We start from the raw sequence: 18,879 nt of genomic DNA on the forward strand, positions 1-18,879 counted from the left end.
TGTATATAGAGTGTTGATCATAACATGTAGATTGGACATGTAGTACCATACATCATAAGTGACTGTCTTTGTGCCATGTGTGTGAATGTGCTCCATATCAGCAAATTCAATTCAAAACCAAAAAATCTGTAAATGTTTTTTACTATTTTTCCTAAAATGATTCAGATCTTTATCTGATCTCTGTTTCTTAGCAACCTTATTAGATCAAATAACCCATACTGTGTAATATGTGGGTTACATCCTCACTTCTTGTCTTTGTTACAGCCGTTCCAGGCAGTGACTACATCAATGCCAACTACATTGACGGCTACAGGAAGCAGAATGCATACATCGCCACACAGGGGCCACTGCCAGAGACACTGAGCGACTTTTGGAGGATGGTGTGGGAGCAAAGATCCAACACCATTGTCATGATGACCAGACTGGAGGAGAAGTCACGGGTAAGGAGAGACACCGTGTCATTTACTGTAAAACACTGAGAAATAAGGCAAACAATCACTGACGTCATTCCTTCATTCCTTTACCTGTGCATGAACATTAAATAATGATATATTAGTGATAGACTAATGTGAGACAGAATTTTCCTGTTGTGAAATGTCATCGAAACACATTTGCTTGCTCATGTGGTTGTTGATGTCATTGCCTTTACTACTAGGTAGTTACCAAACGAACCAACAGGTAGCTGCTATGAAGTTGCGATACTCGGAGGAAAACAAAAGACCGTCTTTTAAAACTTAAAAACGGCCATTGAAGTCAAAAGTACTACGACATACCACACAGTCAGTGTTTGAAAGTTGAAATATGGCCAAAAATTGAGTTTCCTGACATATATGTATGTATATATTTATGTAGCTCGAAAGTGGAGAAGTAACATTACACCAAACAAAGCCTGAAGGCATATAGACGCCCGGTCCTACTTTAAAGCGGGATTTGTCAGCCTGATCAAAGTCACAAGGACTTCAAAGGATATTTTGGTTGTCTGCGGACAGTATCGCTTCATGTTGCCTCTCTTCTCCCGAGTCTTCAGCAATCTCTAAAAATTTCTGCATGAATTCCTTCCAAATCTGTTTGTGAAGTATTTCAGAGCTTTTTTCCGTTTCCCATTTTCCCTCCTGTTGTTTGTTGCCATTTACGGCGGAGTTACTGCGGCAACTTTGCATATGATGACAACACGTGCATAAACTACTGAAAATAAGAAAAACTTTCAGCTTAATTATGAACATGTACACTATATTTACATTTAGATTTTCATAATAATGCAAATTGGTTATTTTACTCTTCATTATTTTGAAACTGCTCAGAGAGTTGAATACTTGCTATATTTATTTTTGCAACACCATGTTAAGGTTTCATAGACACTGGGTGTCTCATTTGTGTTTGCACTCTCTGAATTTGGCTTTCAAAAGCCGCAACACTATAATGAAAACTCTGAAGTTGGAGTTAAGAGGATTGTCACCCAACAACACCCGTGTGCTCCTAAAAATACAGTCAAGCTAATAAAAGCAAAAAAGGAGCACATGGGCAACTTGAGATTCAGAATTGGGATGAGTTTATTTAATCACCATCGCAAAATCACACTCATGAATTCCTTGGAGGAACTAAATCAGCGTGGAGCCCTGCCAGTATGTGGTGCTTTATTAGTGTGTGCATACGGTACCCTAATGAAAGACAGTCCCCAGACTACAAACTGGAAGTAACAGAGATTGTAAATGAAAGAGCTCATTTCCAAAATCCTAAACATTGATTTTTTGGGGACGGCGGCGGGGGATTGTATCATTACCTGAAGCTCAGTTCATCATTCAGTATCTATAGTGAGTCTGTAAAAAAAATAATTGTTTTGTCAAGTAAAGACTTTCTTTACCATCCTTCAAAACGCACCATCATCTGTTTTAATTTTGAGCTATCGATGCAATCAATCATTTAGGCAAATTGTTGCAACACTGTCTTTTTGCAACAGAGCTCATTTATTTGTACCTTGGAGAATATCTACAGCGCATGTTTCATAACATGATTTTTATTACATGTTCGGTCGATCTCAGCAAGGATATACACATTCTCACAAATACCTTTCTGTGTATTTAGTGTGTCTGAGTGGCAATTTCAGAGCTCTGTGACAGATGACCATGCTCTCCTGCTTTGATCTCAGAGTCACTGCTGCACATACACAGGGAGAAAATAATGGAAACACCACAACATAAGGAACTTAAAGAGAACAGCCTCTCAGCCTGTCCCCACCTCCTACACACATTTGAGAATCAATTGGCTTGCCAACACAATGGAGAGAGTTGTAAAGAACCAAACCTGCCTTCCACCAATGGGGGTGGAAGCATTTTTTGCCCACTTGTGTCAGGATACCTTGAAATCTTCAGGATAACATCATCAAACAGGGTGGAGTCAGCTTTGTGTTATTTCCAAACCAGCACTCTTAACTGCCAGAAGGAGCATTTGGAGTATTTATCTGCATTGCTGACATTTATACTATTGAGAGACTTTTCCATATACAGTATATATTAATGTGCCAACAGCTCGAACATTTCTTGTGTTCAATTACTCTTTAAACACTCTTGTATATAAATCACAATTACAACCCCCGCTGTACAGAGAAGTAAATGTTTAGTTAAGTGACAATTAGCAGTATGTATGTGAAATAAATGTCTGTTGCAATTTTTAAATGACTTTTTCCAATGCAATTTGAGACAACTAACAGTGAATTGAATTGATTAAATTGCTTCTGCATCAGTCCCGAAAACAACATTATTTAATATCTGTCCTGAACAATCTTAGCAGACAGCAAACTGCATCAGACAAACAATGTTTACAAGTTGATAATGAACAGAGATTTAAAAAGACAAAACATCACAAAAAGCTGGCTGTAGTCCTGATTAGACACATGGTATTGCTACATTTTCAGGAATTTCCGTTATTTTGTTCACTCCCTTTACATAAATACACATTTTCTATTTCTCTCTCACATACGCACACAGATATACACATATGGCGAGTGAGTCAACCTCCCACCACCCAGCCAGACTGATGTCTTATGCCAAACAGAGCAGGAGCTTGACAAATGTGATGAGATCCGGCAGCAGGCAAATTTCAGCTTCCTCTAGCACTATCATTACCAGTTAGTAAAACCCTAAAAGGTCAGGACTGGAAATGAGACCAGGGATATTACTCACACTGTGTGTGTGTGTGTGTGTGTGTGTGTGTGTGTGTGTGTGTGTGTGTGTGTAGATAAGAGGTCTGTGTCCTCTGCAAAAGGCCAGCTGACGACATGTGAGAAGCAAGGTTCAAAGCAGAAGCAGATGATAGTGAAACCTGCGGTCTCCGTGTGTGTGTGTGTGTGTGTGTGTGTGTGTCTGTCTGTATCTGGTTATGTGTGTGTGCGTGTTTGCGAGGGAGAATATGCCACCCACCCTCAGACAGCACAGAGATATTCATTACAGTGGTGACTGCTAATCCATATGTTTGTACTGCAAGTGGTTCCCCATCACTCAATTGAGTTTCTCCTGCAAGGTCTACCTCTGCCTCTGAATGGGAGCTGTCACCAGGGGAGGTGAAATGTGAGGGGGTGAATTTTTGCGCATTTTGTTTGTCGATTTGTACCAGCTCGCTGAGACAGCCAAGGTGCCTCCAAATGTCAGCTCGGTACTGCGGTAGCAATATGATTAGCTTACCCGCGCCACATCTCTTCCTCTCATGTTATCTAAATCAATAGCAGCAGGTCCTAGTCTCAGCAATTCTGACATTAAAACAGAGTTTGCATTCCCTCAGTTTCTACATATAAAAAGGCAGTGGAGCAGACTTGTAGAGATTCTGTGAAATGACCAAGTTTAACCCACGCCCTTAAATGCATTTAAAATGTTTAGTTTTTTAGCCCATGCTATTATTAAGAGTGCCTTTGACTGATTTGAAATGGGTTCAGCTTCATGTTAAAGACAAGTAGGTAGGTGGAAGAAATTGTTATGGACTGAACCTGCCCCACAAATTCAGACTACATTTCACAAGTTTTTCCCAACAAGATTTTTGTCTTGAAAACATCCACAGAGAATTGACTGAGCCCAGGAGCTAGCAGCAAGACCAATCAGCGGGCTATGCCGAATGTTTAGATAATGATGTGACTCATCGCCTCTAGAAACTCACAGACCTTGTGAACAACTATTAAATTAGGTGCTATAAAAGTCTAACTAAGCATGATTGTGCAACTGCATGGCTCATTTTTGACTCCATATTACTCAGATGCAGTTTAGGACATATTTGCCCAACATTTCCAGAACAGACGCCTTATTACTGCTGCTTGAAAACCAGAGCCAAACTCCAGGGACAGCATGTAGTGACTTCCGTCCATCTGATGATGAAGGGTTCTTGTAAATGTCCGAGTGAAGAAGAGCACTGTTGACAATTTTTCAAAGTCCAATCTAATGCCAATTGAGCCTTGTCAAAGAGAGAGAGTGAAGTGAAAAATGTGGCAAAGGCCAGTCTGTCATTTTCATAGATACACCTATTCATGCAAAGCCACTCGGTGTCAGTGTTTGGAGGATCTTTGGCCTCCTCCACAGTGAAGTTTGTTCTGTGCACATGTGGAGCCAGGTGGCCAAACCTGGTGTCCCTCCACAACAGGCGAGAACAGGCTTTTCGACACATCTCCCTCCACAATGCAGCGCCCAATCATCACAAATGTGCCAAAAGCATACATTACAGCAGGCTTGCGAACCACCCGACAGTTAGCTAATTGAAAATGATCACAGGCTGGTAACAGACAAAGTGGGCGTTTTAATGCCCTTTTGAAGACTGCCTCAAATACAGACACACATGGATGCTTATGCACGTGCTTAGTTCACTTGTGTTCATTTTTGAGCAGATACAGGAGACTCTGAGTCTTCAGTTTTTAATTAGACAGTGGACAAAGCCTTTGATCTGACCTCTCTAATGTTCCCTCCTTGTTAATCAGTGAGATCCTACAAGCCTCTCACTAGCCTCGTGGAGGATGTTAGCGGCAGTTCACTCCTGACAGTGTGCCCTCTCTCTTGCTCTGCCAGGTGAAGTGTGACCAGTACTGGCCGTCGCGAGGAACAGAGACCTATGGAATGATCCAGGTCACCATGCTGGACACTGTGGAGTTGGCCACTTACAGCGTCCGTACTTTCGCCCTCTACAAGGTACAGTACTGCCTTTTTCATTTGCAGTTAACCATATAGCTAGACATTGCTCACGTGGACATGTTTCCAGCAGGTAACTGCAGTTCATCATTACTGGGGTCACATTTGAAAATGTAATTTCTTATTTTTCTGAAGACAGATAAAGGCTATTACCGCAGGAATTGTTTTTTTTCACTGCTGTAATTGGTTTTCAACATCCAAGGTTTGTCTCTTGTTCTCCAAAAGGCAATAAAAGATTTCAGCTTTCCCTTTGATTCATATACTTCAGTGCCATGATGATGTGACTGATGTTTTGTCCTTTATTTCTCCTCTGGCCGTTCCTTTTCCATTACTTACTTATAATTTCTAACATTATTGTAATTACTAATTAAATACATATCTCCATCTGGAGCGGTTACTTGGTTTCAATCAGGGATGGTGACAATGCCAAGAAACCGTTTCCGAGAAACTGCCAGAGTTCAATTCCAGAATTATACACGTTATCTACACCTACACTTGCAGGATGATCAGAGCCATGAAGTAGAGCACATTATGTGCTGCTATCAAAGTTATGAGTCAACTCGAGACCTTTGCTTAAAATAGCTACATTTCTGATAATTAAATCACTTGTACGTTTCAAATTCTAGCTGTAGAATTTCATCAAAACAGTGTGACAAGTTTCTCTTTAAAAAGCAACTGATCATAATTGAATATGACCCAATCTGACTGTCCTGCAGAATGGCTCCAGTGAGAAGAGAGAGATCAGGCAGTTCCAGTTCATGGCCTGGCCGGACCACGGGGTGCCAGAGTACCCCACCCCCATCCTGGCCTTCCTACGGCGGGTAAAGGCCTGCAATCCTCCAGATGCAGGGCCCATGGTGGTCCACTGCAGGTGGGTGTAGACAGGAACGAGCTCAGTATGTGTGTATACACTAAATGAACGGCTAATTTTCACACATCACATTTATTTATTTTTCATGGCTTGTTTCATCCATGGATGAAAAGGAATGGTTCAGACAGACGTGTGTTCTTTTATCAAAGATTTCTGCCAATACACCGTGAAGGACACCACAAGCAAAAGAGATGTTGAAATCCTGTTTTTTGGGGTCAAAACCTTTTTTCTTGCCTATGAATTTGGCTCAGTAATTCTGTGTTGCGTATGTTCCAGCCAGACGAAAAGCCTCTCAGTATGCTTCTACAATCACAAACTTTGTGCACAGCCTACAGCAACAATTTCATTATGGTCCAGCTCTTGTGCTAGAGGGAGTAAATTAACTAACCTGAAAAACATAATGTCCAGTTTTCAGCTGTCAAGCTTGGAGAGGTAACATAATAGGACTGGAAAACGTACCTTACATTACAGTACTATTCTCAATGCATCTTGACGCATCTCAATTTTTGTTTTCCATACCACATTCAGATGAACATTTGTACACACATATAACCTCATATAATGATGAGTTGCATTTTGATACACACACATATTGTGCATCACAAAAGCATATACACAGCGAAAAGAGACTGAAGGTTAGATAAATTAAATTCACATTCTTGTGCGAAAACTGACACCTTTATAATTCAGAACTCATTTGTACCTTGTACATCTTGGTTAATATATTAACTCAGTGCTGTTGTGATTAAATAGTTTATAAGGGTTTTGGATTTCCAGCTAAACACTGAACCTTGTGCTTTAGTGCTAGTTATGTCTCTATAGATGTTTACCAATGTGTTTGTGCTACAAGTGGATCTTTTTATACGGTGTAAACAGATGTAAGACAATGATCTGTTATATATAGTGAAACATGAAGTTATTTACCCCACCTCTCTCTCTGCCTCTCTCCTCAGTGCGGGTGTGGGCAGGACTGGCTGCTTCATCGTGATCGATGCCATGCTGGAGCGCATGAAGCACGAGAAGTCTGTAGATATCTACGGCCACGTGACGTGCATGCGTGCCCAGAGGAACTACATGGTCCAGACCGAGGACCAGTACATCTTCATCCACGAGGCCCTGCTGGAGGCTGCGACCTGCGGCAACACTGAGGTGCCAGCACGCAACCTGTACGCCCACATCCAGAAGCTCACCCAGCCCCCGGCCGGCGAGACGGTTACTGCCATGGAGTTGGAGTTCAAGGTGACTGAGTGCACACACATGACTTTTTCAGTGTAACACATTAAATTTTAATTTTTACCAGTGCTGCAGTTAAATGTAATGAAGCATTTAACTTAACAAAAGAGCTTTCAGACCAGCTTTTTCTGATTTATAGTGCACTGGATAGTTCACAGGGGTGACTTTGTAACACTGTACAGGAAGTGATGTGAGTTTCTGTTAATAATTAACAGAAATTAGACAAATAATGTTAACATTCTCCACGTTTTTCTCAATGCAGTCTGATCTGCAGGCACCAGGCTGCACTCGCTCTTTTATTGTCTAATGTCATCAAAAGGGCATCAGACTGCAGTTGCAAATTCTGACCTTCTGTCCAGGGTGTCGCTATTGTGATCACATGGAGGTTTATGCATGTTTGAAATAATGAATTCACCAAATATGCCAGTGCACAGGAATGTGTCGCGGTGACATTGGTGCTGAGACATCACCAGCAGCTACAGTAGCATCACATGTTTCAGGGACAAATGGACCAGAACCAACACACACATCCACACCGAAACACGAACACATCCACACACCTACACGTGGAGAATTGCAAAATGACTGACACTCGTACATACACACAGCTGGTGTTCAAGGTGACTCGCAATCACACGCACACCTTCTGTCAATAGCCATCGACTGTGATGTTATTACACACTTTCCTCCCAGCGCGGCTCTGCCATTAGCCCTCTTATGACCATGATCCATTCTGTTTGAAGTGATAATAGCATCTACACTCCTGCCAACGATGGAGAATGAAAGAGTGAGAGAATGATTGCGGCGTATGTGGGGGCCACAGCCTCCGTGTCCACATAGTCTGGCCACGACACACACACACACACACACACACACACACACACACACACACACACACAAATTATCCCGGAGTACAGTGACTGTCCACACACAGTCCTGTGCTGTCCATCTGTGCTCTGTCCATTGCCAGCACTGGGCTTGTCACGCCTACAGTCCTCCAAGCTCTGGGACTCTACGGGAGACAAGTCTACTGCACTTAGTTATACCTACCAGCAGAATTTCTTATTTATCTTGACAGGAAACTTTAAGTCTAAATAGAGACCTGATAAGGAAGCATTTCAGACTTCCTTGTTTGTTTACTCCAGGTCACAGATCACTAATTTCTCCTCTCCATCTCTCTCCCTGTCTGGTTTCTTACCACGTTTTATTAAACAGAGACTGGCCAACTCCAAAGCTCACACGTCACGCTTCATCAGCGCCAACTTACCCTGCAACAAGTTCAAGAACCGCCTGGTCAACATCATGCCTTTTGAGTCCACCCGCGTCTGCCTGCAGCCCATCCGTGGCGTCGAGGGCTCTGACTACATCAATGCCAGCTGCATTGACGGCTACAGGTCAGCAAAAGGACTTCTTTGAGATTTGAGCTGAATACAATGACTGTGGGGTTACAGTGCTGACTTTGAGCTTTGAAGAACAAGGCTGCTTTGCTCTATATTCACCTTATTGTGAACAAATACCCTAAAAAGACCAAAACCAACAATGCATTAGTCCATCTCTCAGTACTTTCCAACTTTACTACCCATGCTACACTACTACCACTACCATCCCCAAGCCCTACTGAAGACATAAAACATAAAAAAATAGTCAAAAATATATCATTTTTTAAAGGCTCAGTAATTTCAGCTGGGCGCTGTCTCATGCTGCTCTAGTGAGTATTTAATGCAGCAGGATGTGTATGTGGCATTGACTCGAAATAAACTACAGTGTGTGTTCATGGTAATGAAGGAACATGTCACCCAAACATTGGAGCTGTATGGCACGGAGGAACAAGCTGTATTAGGCTTTGGATACACAAAATAGTTGTTAGAAGGATTAATTTATTGTTGTTGTTTATTGGTCTTTTCATGGGATTAATTAACAATTAGAAAATATAGAATAACACCAGCCTTATTCTTTAGGGTGTTTGAGGGTCCATTATGTGGTAACTCTGATGGACTTGTGGCTTGACAAGGCAGCAATACAGTGATCCTAAACATGCACACAAAGCAACCAACAGTCTTGCCTGGCAGGGCATCCAGGGAAGATGCCAAGTGTCTGCTGATGTTAATGAGTCATAGACTTCAGGCAGACATTGATTGAGCAGGACTTGCAACCAAATGCAATGACTTAATTTAGGTTTATGTTAACCTTTCCAGTTACTCTCTGTCTCCTAAAATAGGGCTATAATCCAACTTGGTTCCTCTGATGTGGATGTAAACATTAAATTAAATCTGAGAGTCTGCACCTTAACCTCACAGTCATTGTTTTATTTCTTATCCTATGTCCTGGAGAACAGAGCCAACACAACAAAAATTGCATCACTGTCCTAATACCTTCCTGACTGCGCTGAATGTGACAGGTCTGCGGTTGTTTTCTGGCATCAGAGATTGTTACAGGTGTGGAAAATACAGTAGGTTTTCACAGTGGACTAGATGAAAATGTATGGGAGGGGACCGAAGATGAGTCCGCAGTGGGCAGTATCCAGTTGCAAGAATTACTCCCGGCTCTGTCAATGTGGCTCTCGTCCGCTGAGCCACTACCACTTTCATATCGACGCTACTGCGTGTCCTTGTGTGCTTGTGTGAGTCCAAATTACTTCCTAGAGGGAGGAAGATGAAAAGGCAGCGCTCTGTTTTATATCTATATAAGTACGGGCAGAGACAGACGGCGCTGACTCTTCTGTGGTTGAACTGTACAGCGAGGGGATGGATTTAGCAAGCCTGAAATGCCATTCAGTCCATATGGTGTTCTGCTTCATACCGAAGCAACACCGCCACCCCCCCAACTCCCTCTTCTTTCTATAGTCCTGTTGTTAATGAGAAGGTGCTCCGCAGAGGCCGGCCCTCCATTGTTGCTGTGTAAATAGCATAATTGCAGCAAGAGAGTATTGTAATGAAGTGTGTTTTCCAAACCCCTCCCTCCTTTTTTTGTTCTCTGCTTTTCTCTCTTTTTCCTTCCCTTTCCTTCTTTATTTTCACCCCTTTCTATCTCTGTCTCTCTCTATTCTCCTCCTTAATCTGTCTCCTGCGCATCTCTTTCTTCACTCTCTCCTCCCACCCTCACTCGCCATCTTAATTTTCCATTCAGACATCATGGCAGAGACAGACATATCCGGGTGGGGACCTGTTGTGTGCACCGGTGGCGCTGTGTGATTAAGCTGCTTTTAAAGCCTGGGCATAAATAAAAACTAAACAGGGGCCTCCAGTGCCCTTCACCCCAGCGCCTTCAAGAAAAGCCAATAATATGCTAAGCTAATGAGAGGCGAACCATTGATTCCAGCTATGCTATCAGGAGCGCGAGCCCTGGATATGCTCCGATGCAGGCTGGAGTTTTAGCATTGTAATGAGGTTGAAATGAAACACTATGTCCTCAAGCACTGCAGTCATGTGGGATGATGCGGAGAGTGCTTTGTGCTGTTTGGCAGCGCGCTCATCAGGACACTGTGTGCAGAGAAGTCAGTATTGTGTGATACGGTTAGAATTGTTGTTGTTTTGGCTAGGGGCTGTTTTATAGGGAGGTTAGAGGGGTCCACCCTATCAATTTGAAATTTAGCATTCATCCCCTGCTTAGCTTTCCTTCCCTTCCCTTCCCTCGCTTCCTCCTCTGCTCTTACATTCCCTTTTCCTACATTCTCATTTTCTTCCTTTTCCCCCTCTTTTCTTCTCTCTTTCCTCTCCTCTCCCCTCCTCTCCCTTCCTCCTCAGCAGTCAGTCCTACTTTGCACTTTGATGACCAGCTGGAGAGTGCAGTGCTCACTCTTTTCATCTCCTCACATTTTCCTTTCTACATCTTCTCCCTTTACTTTGTACATCTCCTCTCTTTACTTTGCATTTCTATCCCCCCCCCCCGTTTTCATCTCTTTAATTTGATTCCTCACTCTGTTGCCCCCTCCTCGTATGCCATCTCCTCTCCTCTCCACCAATCTGTTGTTTCTTTATTTGTGCGAGCGAGGCCCTGAGCATATTCTAATCTCCCAGTTCCACATTAGTGCCTTGCCTGCAGCACCTTCATTAGTTGTTCAGCCGTGGCTCAGTGTGTGACTGAGAGTGTGCGTGTGTGCAGTAGCGTGTCTGAATATACATGCAAAACTACTGCACGCATACATGCGTACACCTGGATGCAAGCTTACATGTGCGGCAAACATGTGAGTGTGTGGGTGCACCATCATGCGTGTGTGTTTCGTGTTGGATTCCTCAGCTCCCTCTCACTCTGTTGATCAGTGCGCTGCTGCCACCTGCTGTTCGACAACAAAACTGCTCAGCTGAGCCAAAGTCACGTAGGACACCAGCACAGCTCTGGCACCTCAGTGGATGAGCTCATCTCTAGTTTAGTGCTCTCTCTCTCTCTCTCTCTCTCTCTCTCTCGTTCTGTGTTGTGTTACAGAGAGGAAGGAGGAAGAAGCAGAGGATCTATTCAGGCTTGAATAGCTCAATGATGATGATAGTTGCCAAGGATTATTTGCTATGTTCATTAAATGTGTAGGAATTAGTCTTGTTGGCATTAGGGAAAAGACATTTTGACAAATAGTACAAGGACAACAGGACCTTACATACTCTACAATTTGCAGCTGAATGCGTTTAAACAGCAAGGTCTTATGGGTTTTGATCCCCTTTCCTACAGGTCATGCTACCGTCGGTGCCTTGTATATAAATGTCCACCAAATGGTGTGTGTTGCTTTCATAGAACAAAAGTGGATTAACACAGAAAGCTCTTCCCCAGCCTCTGCATTTTATTTGAATAAATTTGTGTCTCAATGTATTTGAGCTTTATAAGACATCGGTTTGGTTGCATGTCTTATATCTTGTCTTGGGGGTGTGGGTTGGATTAACAGCTTTTGCTTACCACTCTACAACAACAGCACTCCCTTATCATTAAATCCTTTTCTGGTTATTGCTTTGTGATGTGCTTAATAATACCAGCTGTAAAAGCATCATAAAGTTTATAATTATTATGTGTAATGTTTAATCTCTGCCTCCTCTGTGTGGTGTTATGTGTTTAGACAGCAGAAGGCCTACCTGGCCACACAGGGCCCACTGGCAGAGACCACAGAGGACTTCTGGAGGATGCTGTGGGAGCACAACTCCACCATCGTCGTCATGCTCACCAAACTACGAGAGATGGGACGGGTAAATACACAAACACTTACTATACATGAATATATGCAGCACCTGTAAGGTCATTGGACCACTTCAGGGAGTCATAACAATCTTTATATGCTGGGTCGGCTCAGCTACTGCGTCACACTGCTCAAATATTAATTCATTCCAACCCTGAACAGTAACTTTGGTTGAAAGTTAACCACCTTATCACCATGGCTGGAATGCATCTGGGTTGTGTCAGATTAGTCAATAACTGGTTGCATTCCAAGCATAGTGATATTTCCCCTGCTGTATGACTGCATCACACATCACAAAATGGGATCTGTTTCGGTAACAAGGGAGCTAAATATTGACTTTTTTATTTTTTTAGGCAGACCTTTTTAAAGAGATCCCTTCCTAATTTTGTATTAACACCCCTACTATGTAAGATAGTTGGGAATTCAACAAAGTTTAGAGTCGAGTTTCAAAATATCAACAGTGACCTTGAAGAAAGTTGTGATTTTGGTGGGTGAGTTGGTGGGGGCGTCATAAGGCACCACAACACAGCAGGTTAGCTGTTTCCCCCTGTTTCAGGTCTTTATACTAAGCTAAGCTAACCAGCTGCTGGCTTCAGCTTCATATTTAAGGGACATATATGAGAGTGGTATCAATCATCTTATCTAATTCTCTGCAAGAAAACAAATAAGCTATCTCCTGAAACTATTACTTTAAAACAGCAGTGCTCTCAACTTGGTACCAGTTTGATTAAATCCATAATGTCTTTGACTGAGTTGTTTTTTTGTGATTATGCAGGTGATTCTGGTGGCACTCAACTGCATTTTATAGCTTTTATCACCCTCTCATCCATAATCACAGTGTATGGAGAAAAAAAAGCCCTCACGCACATCATCGCTGTTTTTTATGTAAATATTTTGACACCTGAGATGAATCAGCCAATATTTCAAAACCACAGATTAGTCTCTCCTCAATTTTCCTTATTAAACAGAGACCTTCTCATGACTCAAAATGACTTACAAAAACCTGTAATAATATCCTGCACCTGTAAATCAGGCTCTCTCTGTGTGAAAGTGTTTTTTTTACCTGAATGTGTTTTGGAAAAACTTTTGCCTCTCTTTTCTTTTGTAGGAGAAATGCCATCAGTACTGGCCAGCAGAGCGTTCAGCCAGGTACCAGTACTTTGTGGTGGATCCGATGGCTGAGTACAACATGCCCCAGTACATCCTCAGAGAGTTCAAAGTCACAGATGCCAGGGTATGTTGGATACACTCAGTGTGTGAATATCTGTGGGTTTGCCCATGTGTGTGTGTGTGGGGGGTGTTGATTGGCATTTTACACAAATACAACCACCCAACCCAAATCCATCTTAATTTTAGGTTTTCATACAAATGCTGACAGTCACGCTAAGTGTTCAGAATTATACAGACTGTGATTTCAAGGTAGAGATGATCAGAACGCGTCCCGTGTTATTTCTCCTGACAAGTTGACATCAAGTGAATGCACCATCAAACATGTTTGCCCGGATTTAGTAACAGTATGCTTGCTCTATGGATTGTGTGTGTGTGTGTTTGTGGTTGTGTGCATGTGTGTTCCAAGATCACTGTGAAAATACATGAAAAGCATAGCCTCCAATCCCTGAGGGCCAGTACTGCAACTCCCTGTGATGCAGTAGTTTCAATGGGCTATAAATATACTTTACTGTCATCAGAAGGCCCATAGCACAGCAACACTCTAATCCCACATCCACTCCTTCTTTCATATATATATATATATATATATACATACATACACAGTATGTGCTTTGAAAGAATGATACATGTGGAAATTCCTGGAAACGATAATATGCACAAAAAACATTTAGTTTCCACATGCTGACACCTCAATGTTGTCGAATATGTGACCCTGTGTTGCAGTTAAGTGTTAGTCCTGGTCCTCGAGTGCCACAGCCCTGATGGTTTTCTCTCCTACCAGGTCGTCAGCTTTAATCATGTTGCATCCCAGGTGTAAATTAGATGATTAGGTGGCTGTAGTGAAAATCAGCAGGGTTATGGTACTCGTGGACCACAACTGAGAAAGCTGTGTTGTTTTGTTGAGTGCATAGTAGAGTCAAGTCAACAAAGACATGTGTGGCACAAACTACAGTACAGCAAAGTACAGCAGAGTGTTTTTTTGCTCATAGAGATAAATTGAAGCATCAAAGAAAGCTCAGCTGAAGTATTTACACAACATACATCATCTACATGTCAGTTTTTTCTACTTATCAATGCACTGTGCCTCTTAAATGTACTTAAACTCTTTATTTGCTGCCTCACAGGACGGCCAGTCCAGAACGATCCGCCAATTCCAATTCACTGACTGGCCCGAGCAAGGAGTGCCAAAAACTGGAGAGGGCTTCATTGATTTCATTGGGCAAGTGCACAAAACCAAGGAACAGTTTGGACAGGATGGACCAATCACTGTACACTGCAGGTAAGGAGGAAAAGTGGCACAAATTAATCATAAAATTAAGACAAATCTGGAGGCACTGTTTGAATTTTGATTATGTAGCAGCATTTTATTCTCTCTTCAAATGGCATATAATCTGTATTCAACATGCACAAAGTACAAGCAATTGAGATAATGGAGATGTATACAAAATTTCAGATTTCCTGTGATTTTCTGCATTTTGATCCTTTAACACTCTTTTGATCATCCAGTGTGGAAAATCACATTTAAATGATATTTCAAAACATTTCTAAGAACACTCCATAAAATTGCCAGTTTATTAGGTGCACGGACTGTAAGTAAAGTAGTAGTAGACAGGAATGCAGTCTAATGCATTAGGGTCTGCAGTCCTTCCTTCACAAAGGTTATAACGTTTATTTTTTGTTAAACTTCTTTTAATGAGGCATTTATTCAACTGTATTGTCATTTAGGAGGCTGTAGTTTGTGGTGCTGCTGAACTATATTATGTATACAGTGCATTATAAGAACAAAAGCAATAAAAATAGGTAATATAAATCATGTCAGATGCTTACAGTTCAGACCTCCCAGTACATTTTTTAATAAAACCACATTCTAGTCGGGCTTTCTTATTCAGAGCAACCTGAAATGTGCTGCCAAAGTACAACAAGTTTAATTCCTTCATTTTGAACATTTAAGTCATAAAAGGTTGGAGCCTTAGACAGGAGATGTAATAAAGTGTTCTGTGTTTGCTCCTCAGTGCCGGGGTGGGCAGGACTGGAGTCTTCATCACCCTCAGCATCGTGCTGGAGAGGATGAGGTACGAAGGAGTGGTCGACCTCTTCCAGACAGTGAAGACACTTCGCACCCAGCGGCCTGCCATGGTTCAGACCGAGGTAAGAGCAGATTACCCACAGGGATGCCGTTCATACTCAATATCCCACAGTGACAGGATGGTATTCCAAAGTCAATATTGTGTGTTTTAACGGCGTAAACTTGATGTAGAGTCCTGTTTTGACTTACTGACAAATTCTTCTTTAATAGAGGTGCTTCAGAAATCTCATAGCAAACTCATCTGGTTCTATCACAGAGGTCCAGTGTCAACTTTTCCTCAAATTAAGAATTAATAAACACAACAGGCAAAGCATCTTAAAAAGCATATTAAAGAAGACAGTCATGGTGTGAATTTAGAGGAGTTCATAAACATTTTAAGACAAGATAAAGGCAATAAAAAAGAAAGACAGAAATGACAGATAACTGTCATTTTATTAGTGTCTCTAATGCAAACACTCCTCAGTACTACAGCTGCAGTTATAGAGAGAAGTCACTTCGCTGCACCTGAACAAACTGTTTCTGGCAATTTTCTAACTTGTTAACACCAAGATAATGATGGTTAAGCTCAACACACATTGTTACATTATGTACTTTACATAACAAAATGCAAACTTTAAAAGAAGTATTTGTGGCAAAATGATACTGGTGGAAAGGTGCTGTTCGAAACTGTTTCAGACCTAAAGAGGTAAAATGATCTAATATTTCACAAAAAAGGCAAAGATTAAAGAGAAGTCCAAAAGAATGAATAACTTTTTTTCTTCTTTGCTCTCCCATTAATCATCTCACAACCCCTCAGATTTATCTTGGGCCTCTTTTGAGTGGCCCGAGCCTTAGACTGGGAACCACTAGACTACCTACCAAAGTGTATATAAAGTAGTTAAAACTATCTCCATCTCGACCAGCTACAACAGTAAAATGATACGTACACTTTGTTGCACAAGTACTGACAATCTAAAATTGCAATATATTATAATATAACAATCACAAGGGACATCAACATCAAGTGTATTATATTTATATAGCCCAATATCGCAAATTTGCCCCAACAATCTGTACAGCATACGACACCCTTTATAAAGAAAAAACTCCCCAATAAACCCTTTAACAGGGACAAAACAGAGGAGGGATCCCTCTTCCAGGACAGACTGACACACAATAGATGTCATGTATACAGAACAGACCAGAATAGTCATATATGATATTCCAGACATGCATGCAGACTGACGCTGCTTCTTCTTCTTCTTCTCTCCAGGACCAGTACCAGTTGTGCTACAGGGCAGCATTGGAGTACCTGGGGAGCTTTGACCACTATGCAACATAACCACTCCCACCAAGCAGCTTCCCTGGTCAAACCTCTCAGGAGTGTGCCAAGTGTCCCATCTCAGCCGCCATCCACTCACTTGACCCCCTAAAACCCAACCCCCTCGCAGCTACCGGGGGGGGTGGAGAAAAGGGACGCGCTTGCAGACCCGGCAACGGGTTCAACCAATCACAGAGATCCACGCCGACTTAACCAACCACATGAGATTTTGCTTTAAAAATAATAACAGAAACATTACAATGACTATGACAAATATGACAACTCTTGTACAGATGCGACAGCGCAGACCGGCAGCTCGCCTCTCTGCTCTGTCGAAGCCAAACCTCCCTGATTGTCAAAGGCTACTGGTAGCACTAAGAGAGCATTCTCTCTGTTTTTATGTTAATTTTATTGTCAATATTATGATTTATTATGTCAAATGTATTGTTTAGTATATATGTTGTTTTTAATAATCGTGTTAACATCAGACATTTCCTCTGTCTTAAACTGCCCAGCCTAGGGCGTGCATTATTTTCATAATCGGTACTTTTTGGTTTTTATTTTTATTTTAGGGTACTTTAGCACAAGGGACATGCATTTTTAACATGTTCCTAGGTACTAATACAAGAGGACCACTGTTCTCTGAGCTGCTGTCAGATTTCTTTTGTCACATGACATTATTGTTTTATTCATATTATGTGTCATAAGCATTGTTTTTGGTCTTACTCAGTTCAATAACTCAGAAAATTGCCTTTTCACTTGCCGTTTGTGATAAAAAAAAAAAATCAACTTTGAGAAAATTGATTTCAGAGCACACACTTGTTAAAGTTTGTCCTTCTGTAAACGTGGTAGCTAGTTATAAAAACAAAAAGTGAATTAGCTAACAAGAGACTAAATCAGAGGTGTACAGAAATGGAAAGCACATGATTTCTACGATTTTCGTTTTGTTTTGTTTTTCATCAGAAGCCTATGGCATTGAGGCCTTCATACTCCACAGGGGAGAACTTACCTGAGGAAAAACAGACTTTTATACCCAAAGGGTAGTTGACAGAAAATAAACTCCCTGATCTCTGAATATAGTTGCTCTTCAAGTCCCTCCCATCTCCTCGCTGCCCATTAGCCTGGTTGGTTTGCTGGAGTTGAACCATGCAGACCGAAAGGAGCGGAAGTGGTTCATATGGGCTGAGGAGAAGAGCCATGAACGCTGGCACCTGTACAGAATCAACCATTCCTACCGGAGGGAAAGAGACTCAGCCCTTTGGACTGAAACCTGATATTATTTTATACAGAAATAGAACTATAAATATATATATATATATAATTATGATTGATTATATATATGTACAATTTCACATAGATATATACACAGCTTCAAAGGTATATTGTTAAAAAGGATTAATTCTGCTGATCTACCAACCCTAGAGACTGCAGAGAGCCTGCTGTCCTAGAGTGTGTATTAATGGAAACACCGTTGTATCTACTGTACTACCATAGTAACTTCGACAGCTGGTTGTCCGTCTGAATGAGGAAAAACAGCACAACCCCCCACCCCACCCATCAAAATGGACGACTCCTCACTCAGCGCGGGCCCTCGCACCACTCAAGCACACATTTTCTCCCACACGAGCCGCAGGAGGGGGGAGCGTCTGATCCGAGAGGCCTAAACGTTGGTGGCGATGGTGGTGGAGGCGGCGGTGGGAGGGAGGGGGGACTTGAAAACGCTGGCGAAAAACTAAAATGTTCATTTTTACCTTGTGAATGCTTAGTGCTGTAGGGGTTCGATCTGTTGTACACACAGTCTGTTTTCTATTTGTCGATAAAGAACTGGAATTTAAAAAGAAACTGTTGATGAAAAAGAAAAAACATTGATGTTAATAAAGTTAAATAATTGGGTTTTTGTACAAA

The 18,879-nt window shown here is 41.8% G+C and overlaps 1 protein-coding gene across 1 annotated transcript in view; it reads left to right on the forward strand.

Annotated features, from left to right (window-relative positions):
- LOC139296712 (receptor-type tyrosine-protein phosphatase F) overlaps positions 1-18,879 on the forward strand; it is a 104,006-nt gene extending 85,127 nt beyond the window's left edge. The window contains exons 25-34 of the mRNA XM_070919192.1: positions 265-440; positions 5,040-5,159; positions 5,876-6,030; positions 6,984-7,269; positions 8,479-8,657; positions 12,302-12,428; positions 13,527-13,652; positions 14,713-14,867; positions 15,601-15,736; positions 16,927-18,879. Coding sequence (XP_070775293.1) covers positions 265-440; positions 5,040-5,159; positions 5,876-6,030; positions 6,984-7,269; positions 8,479-8,657; positions 12,302-12,428; positions 13,527-13,652; positions 14,713-14,867; positions 15,601-15,736; positions 16,927-16,995 — 1,529 coding nt within the window. The 3' untranslated portion in view covers positions 16,996-18,879. The remainder of the gene's footprint in view (positions 1-264; positions 441-5,039; positions 5,160-5,875; positions 6,031-6,983; positions 7,270-8,478; positions 8,658-12,301; positions 12,429-13,526; positions 13,653-14,712; positions 14,868-15,600; positions 15,737-16,926) is intronic.

The sequence above is a fragment of the Enoplosus armatus genome, chromosome 14, assembly GCF_043641665.1.
Source record: "Enoplosus armatus isolate fEnoArm2 chromosome 14, fEnoArm2.hap1, whole genome shotgun sequence".
NCBI classification, from domain to species: Eukaryota; Metazoa; Chordata; class Actinopteri; order Centrarchiformes; family Enoplosidae; genus Enoplosus; species Enoplosus armatus.